The sequence below is a fragment of the Syzygium oleosum genome, unplaced genomic scaffold, assembly GCF_021117445.2.
Source record: "Syzygium oleosum isolate NSW1041296 unplaced genomic scaffold, Sole_v2.1 Sole_v2.14, whole genome shotgun sequence".
NCBI lineage: Eukaryota > Viridiplantae > Streptophyta > Magnoliopsida > Myrtales > Myrtaceae > Syzygium > Syzygium oleosum.
In genome coordinates this window covers 6,789,710-6,797,044 of record NW_026607498.1, presented here as the reverse complement: position 1 = coordinate 6,797,044, position 7,335 = coordinate 6,789,710, and the positions used below count along the sequence as shown (strand labels likewise).

Genomic DNA, 7,335 nt, shown 5'->3' with positions numbered 1-7,335 from the left:
CGGTTCCAAAAAATTGGAACCAAGAACCGCCCGTCGGTTCCATTGACCCACCCGAGAACCGGACCGCCGTTCCGGTTCGGTTCCCGGGTAGGTCTATGGAACCAGTCCCACTAAGTTTTTCTGGACAAATAAAAAAATGGACTGGTTTAATTCTTGCCCGTTGGTGGATTGTGTTCACCACATGCTACTTTGCTTCACATCAAATACATCCGTAGCCTATATTATATATCACACATGGGAGTTTGCCACAAGTTCACAATGGTCAGCAAGCAAACAAAAGAACAACTTTCCTATTTTCTTTTTTTAAAATATTTTTTGGTCAGATTTTTTAAATTAAAAATTAAAAAATTAAATATATTATTATGATATTACCGTCCGGTCCGGGTGGGCGGTTCCACACCGGGAACCGGACCGGTACCCACCGGTTCCAATTTTTTGGAACCGGGAACTGGACCGGTTCCCTTGGGAACCACCGGTTTCGGTCCGGTTCCGAGCGGTCCTGGACGGTTCGAGCGGGTCCCGATTCTTTTGCACACCCCTAAGGGAAAGCCACTCAAATGAAATCAATTTTGTTACAAAGAGGAGAGAGAGAGAGGCGATAAATGCGAGGTTTCTTGGCTCAGTCGTTTCTGCAGGAGCGCGAGATGAGAGAGAAAAGAGGCTTCCGATTTTAATTTTTTATTTCACGTCAGATATCACGTGTCAAATTTTGGGTGGAATCATGCAAGCTCAATCACACGACGTAAGCTGGTGGCGTGGTGGTACGATATCACTGAATATTTTCTTAAAACTTGGAGTGTATGGCAACAATCCTGTGTCACGACCAGTGGCATGCAAGGTGAGTACAGCTTCTATGGCAACATGCATATCAGGGATATTAAAGGGTTCAAACATGAACTGTGTCATCTTCTCCCTCTTTGCTTTAGGGTCGAGGGGTGCTTCGGTGAGGAGAACATTGGACGTTCCTTTGGCGGCGACTCGCAGCTCTTTATAGAAAGTGTGGCTCCATACCTTCCTCGCGTCGTCCCAGTTTTGAATGATCCCCTGCTCTATTGGATACTTCTTAATTTCAGGGTTTCTCTGAATTTGAAAGTTGATGCCGGCGTGCCTCGGCTGACCAATGATGCTGGGGAAGACAGCTATTGGAGCGTCATGTCCGTTGAATTCGGCCTGTTCGACGCAATCGATATACGAACGAAACAACAGCGCTACACGCTCCATGAAAATCTATAACTAGAGCAATAAAGCTATGCGCTCCATTCGATTTCTTTCCAACTCACCTTAACCATTCCAGTTCCATTGTCAATAACAACAGCCTCAACGTCTGCCACCCTTGCTCCCTTTCTTTGAGCAAACAATCCAGGGATACAATACGACTTCGCCGAAGTGTGAGTCATAATTGCAAACTGAGATCGACTAGACACATGAACCCACCCTTTTTATCGTACATTTGATCTTGATGATCTTTGTTGTGTTTTTCCCTCAACGGCCTTTGTTCCGTCCTTTTTGGCCATCCTCGACGGCTACACATGTCCTAAATGGATGGCGTGAAAAGAGTCGGGCAAAAGAAAATATATGAAGCAACTTATGTTTGTAGTAAGTTAAACACTGGTTTTGTTTTTGTTTTGGTCAACGATGAAACAATGGAAGATAACCACGTTCCATCGTTCGGGTTTAATCAGAGAGTCAAGTCCACAAAATGAATTTTATTTCAAGAAATTCAAATTCTAAATATCATTTCACGAGCTCTCTTCACTACAAACGGACTATAAGCAGTGTATGTGGGACTGTAGAGATTATCTCCTCACACTCAAAAGATGGCTCACCCTTTCCCCGTAATGCTCACATACTATGTTTTATGCCCGGAGCTTGAAACTTGAAACATTTTATTGCTTTGATGTGAGTGGGCCCGAATGTTAGGTCTAACGTGTTGCCCAAGCTTGTCGCAACATAAAATGTACATAGAAATCTATGGGCTGCACCGGGCTTCTTAGGTAAGAACATCGCCCAAGCGTACGCGGGCCGAGCAGATCGCTTTCTCGTTGAAGGCCTCTATACTACTGTTGATATTCCATAAGGCTAAGACCGCATATGCAAAGAATATGAGGAGCTGAAGAGAGGAAAGAAAGGCTGGGGAAATGCAGTTACCCAAACAAGGAGTGCCAAAGCTCCTAGCTTGTTGGGTTGGCTGAGTTTTAGTTGTACATATTCTTTTTGATGGATTATAGATGTTGAGAAAACCTCCTGATAGATTTTGAAGTTGAGAAAACTATCAATGTGTGTTTTGTAAGTCTGATAAATGTCTTGAAGTATTTTGATTCAGGAGATTATTCTTGGAAAAGAAGATGTGACAATCTTATTCAAAATAAGATTACAGAATTTACTTCAAGTAAAAGAGGTTCGGACTTTACACTAGAAATGAAGGGTTCAGACTCTAAAGAACAACCCATCTTGACATAAATCTTGAATGCATAAATCTAGATTTTGGCACAAATTCAGAACGTATATAACGACTAGTGATATGGCTCGAATTTTACATATAGAAAGATTTGATTGATTCAATCTTGAAGGTTATTTTGCAAAGTAAATTTATAATGCAAAATATCATAAATTGATTGACAATCAATCTCGAGGCAAATTTCCTATTAAATGGAGAAGCTTTACTTATGGAAACCAAGACTTTAGTTGTATGGACGACCAGATTCGGCGGGATTTAGATTTTGTCACTCAACGGCTACTCTATCCCCTTAATACAAATTTGTCTAAGATAAAGATTAGAAGATAATCTTCTGAAGACTGTCTAACAGTTAAATTGAAAGTGGAGGTGTATAAAAGGAGACCAAGTCCCGAGGAGCATAAGCAAGAGATGAAATCCATAATCTACAATTCCAAAGTCTGAGCATACTCCAATCTTTGTTACTTGTCCTTCATGAGCTAAAACTTATGATCCTTGAGAGAAATACTGTAAGAGTGATTAAGTGAGATAGTGTGATCTATTATTCACTGAGTGCTATCACTCACATTTGTAATATCTTCATTGATCATCTAGTGGAATCCAACCAGTAAGCTGTCAGCGTGGGAGAATAGACATAGACTTGATCTAAGCCGAACCACTATACATCTAGTGTGCAGATTTTCTTATCCTTTAAAGCTCCTTTTATTTATTACATTGCACATTTACATAATTTCTATCAAAAACTGTTTTAAATCTAAATGTTATTTAGACTTTATTGTTGATCTTTTAATTTCACTTTAAATTGGTCAAGAATGATTTAAAATCACCTATTCACCCCCTTTTAGGTAATCATTGCTAGTCATCTTAAATAGAAACTCTGATGTTGTAACCAACATGTTGGTTTATATATATAAGAAGATATATATATATATATATATGTATATATATATGTTGTTAACAAGCTATTGGTTGTGTGTAGGGTTGTGTCCTTTGTGTGGAAGCACAACCATGTCATACCGATATCCCTATAGGATTTGGGGTGTGATATCTTTTGGTATCAGAGTTTAAGATGTGATATGTTTGGGTATAGTTTTTTATGGGACGTTGTGAGATTGCGTGATAGTTTTAGCCCGTTAATCTTCTAGGTGCTGAGGTTTCATTTTGCTTTGGATTCAGGTTATTATGCGTTCTGACTCGAAGATGTTTGCCTCGCTTCATAAAAATAGTAAAGGCAAGCGAGTCGCTACCCTCGACATCAGAGATATGCCTCAAGTTTCTCGAGGCATGGCTTAAAAAAGGAGATTGGATCATCGATTCGAAAGGAGTCCCGACTCGCAAGATACAAGGGACAAACTTCGTGAGCCTATTGTTGAGAAATCTTCCTAATAGATTTTGAAATTGACAAAACTATCCGTGTGTGTCTTAAAGTCTAATAAATATCTTGAAGTATTTTGATTCAGGAAGTTAATTTTGGAAGAGAAGCATATGACAATCTTAATTTTATTCAAGTTCAGATTGTGGAATTTACTTCAAATAAAAGATGTTTAGACTTTATACTAGAGATGAAGAACTTTAGACTCAGAGAACTACTTATGTTCCCATCCTAACACAAGTTCAGAACGTGACACAAGTTCTGAACGTAAATAACGGTTAGTGATTTGACTTGGATTTCACATATAGAATGAATTGATTGACTCAATCTTAAAGATTGTCTTGCAATGGTTTAATATGCAAAACATTTTAAATGATTGGCAAATCAATCTCGAGACAAGTTACTTTCTAAATGGAGAAGCTCTACTTATGTAAACCAAGACTTTGGTTGTATGGGCGACGATAATCAATGGAGATTCAAAATTGTCACTCAACTGCTACTCTATCTTCTTAATACAGATCTATCCAACAAATGGATTGGAAGACGATCCTACGGAGACTGTCCAACGACTAGATTGGAAGTGGATGAGTATAAAAGGAGACTAAGGTGCCGAGGAGCAGAAGCAAGAGACAAAGTCCAAAATATAGAATTCTAAACTCTAAGCGATCTTTAATCCATATACATGTCTTTCATAAGCTGTAAAGTGTAATAATTTGAGAGGTGTGAACAGTGTCATAAGTGTGTGTTTAGGTGTGAGATAGTGTGATCTATCGATTTGGGTATAAGTAGCACTATCTTTGGGAAGAAGTGCTTGGGTATAAGTGGCACAACTTGACTGTAATCTCTCATTGATTATCTATTGGAATCTAGCCAATAAGCTGTTAGTGTGGAAAAGTGGACGTAGGCTTAATCTAAGCCGAACTACTATACGTCTTGTGTGCAGATTTTCTCATCCCTTAAAACTCCTTCTATTTATTACATTCTATTGCACACTTGATAAATTGCTTCTAAAAATTGTTTAAAACCTAAACGTTGCACTCTAAGTTCAGACTCTGTTCTTGATCTTTTGAATTCCACTTTAAAATTGTCAAGAATTGTTAAAATCACCTATTCACCCTCCTCTAAGTGATTCTTGCTAGCCACCTCACCTACCACCCAAGCTGATTTATCTGTGGATTGTCAAGTAGTACTTGAATTTCATCGTCAGCTGAAAGATTTAGGTGGAAGTGGAACTGCAGTGACTGAAGATGATAGAGAGTTCACTTTCGCCCAATTCAAAAAGACGAAGCCACCTACTTACAATGAGAAATTGGATCCTCTCTTAACCAAACATTGGATTAGAATAATGGAGGGGATATTTAGAGCTGAAAGAGTTCCCAATGATCGAAAGGTTGCCTTTGCCATTCAATATTTGGAGGGTGAAGCTAAGTATTGGTAGGAAGGGATTAGACCCGTCCTAGGAGGCAGAGATGTATTAATTTCTTGGAAAGACTTTGCAAAGGCCTTCAATACTTAATTCTTCCCGAAGTCATTCCAAGCGAAGATGAGAGGCGACTTCGTACACATATCTCAGGGTGACTCTATAGTGATGGATTATGTAGGCCACTTCAACCAGTTAAGTAGGTTTGCGAAACATTTTGTGGCTAATGAGGAACTTAAAGCTTAACATTTCCAAAGAGGGTTTCGACCTAATATATGTTCTAAGCTCGCACCTGTTTAACTGACCATATATAAGGATGTCTTAGAACGAGCGATCAAGATGGAACAGTACAAATTGGAGCATGACACACAGGGTGCTCATCAGCAAAAGAGGCCCAAGTTCACCGCCACTGGAAGCACAAAAAGCTAGCTATTATCAATGAAGTAGATCAAGTCGCTGTGGCAAGAGGTTCGAGACCTAAGCCTCGGCAACCCTCCTTCCTCCACTGCCTCGATTTGCCTCTGGTGTCCCTCGAGTTCCTCTGCAACTTCATCTCTCTCAACAAGCCGTGCCTCATTTCCAAAGCTGCCATCGGTCACTGGTCGAGCTTTCTCACTATATGCCCTTGTCTAAGCTCATATGACCATGGCTTTGTTGAGCCTTGGTGGGCCCGTGAGTTGCCAGGCCCCTAATCAGGTTTAGTTGCCCTAGGCCGTTTGGAGATATGAACATGTGCGCACATTGTTACACGAGCCCATCACACGTAGAATTTTTTATTGATGGAAAATATTTTCCTTTACTAATTTATTTTCTGTGAATCGAATGCCGGTAAATCCAGATAATGTTTTTGTCATGGCCCAAAGAAATGGATCGCTCTCAAGGGTTTCTGAACAATGGACTGTGATTGATCCATGAACGAGGGTACTAAGTCCTAAGGTTTTCTTGTATGTTCTAAAATACTCCTGGGGCAGGCAAAATTGTAATTGTACCATTTTATAATAAATGGAGGTAGTTAGTAGATGGGGAGGTGCGATTTCCACCGTTAGATCGATGAGAAATTTACGGATGCGATTGAGCCTGTACTTGTATATAAATGGGTCTCTCCCCTCATTTATACATCTAATTCTCACAAGAGCAATTAGAAATCCACAGCTTCTTTCTAGAGTTTCTCTCTAAAGATCTTTGTGAGCGGAGTGAGTCGCACAGATACTCCTTTTTCTAGTTGACTAAAATCTGTAGTCGGTGAACTATACAACAAACATTTGTGACAAAAAAAATAAAACAAATATTACGTAATTGAAGGGAATAATATCTCTCTCTCTTAAAGTTTCCTGTAGTTGTTTAAGAGATCGAAAGTATAAATAAGGCCCATTCTCAAAATTTTAAGGGAAAGTTCCTTTGTCTCAAACTGATTCTTGCTATGCACCGTTTACCCTTTTCATTTCTTAAACTGAGAGAGGTTGAGAAAATTGCAATCCAACAGATCATGAATGCCTTTTTGTGTCATACGCGGAGCTGGGATATCGAACATCTGGAAGCCGTATCGTAGCAGCGCAAGACAGAGCGGGTAATCCGAGAAGAGATTGCCCGGGCTAAGGAGGAGCGGAATGCACTGATAGTCGAACTGATTATCCTAATACGATGATGATCTTACACTTTGAGTGCATATTGGATACGGCTTTGAGGATGACATCCGGAAGTTAGTTGGGAGAAGGGAGTCTTGGACATGGTATTGAGGATGATATTGAACTTCAAGATCGAGAACCAACTTTTCTTGTTTCACGGTCGTTCAATGATCAGAAAATTGAGAAGTATAGAAGGATTTCTTGAATACATGTATTGAGATGATTGGTGTTTCTTGGATTACAATGCAGTAGGCTTTAAAGCTGGCTTTCGTTTTTTAGACTATTGAAGAGATCTTATTTCTTGTTTCACACCCAGTAGAGATTACATATCCTTCAATCATCCCCAAAGAAAAGCACAAAAAATGCTTGAGTATGTCATGAAAAAGAATTGTTTCGAGACAAATTTCGAGTATGTGCAATAATCTAATTAGCGTATACTCGATTATCTAGGAAGTCCAAATAC

General features: G+C 39.5%; 1 protein-coding gene across 1 annotated transcript; it reads right to left on the bottom strand.

The window, feature by feature from the left end:
• Nucleotides 1-729: 729 nt before the first annotated feature.
• On the bottom strand, nt 730-1,397 carry LOC115690019 (actin-1-like). The gene is made up of 2 exons (XM_030616239.1): nt 1,281-1,397; nt 730-1,170 (listed from the first exon to the last, which is right to left on the bottom strand). Exons 1-2 carry the CDS (start codon nt 1,395-1,397, stop codon nt 730-732), a joined length of 558 nt encoding a protein of 185 aa, XP_030472099.1.
• Between the last annotated feature and the right edge of the window lie 5,938 nt (nt 1,398-7,335).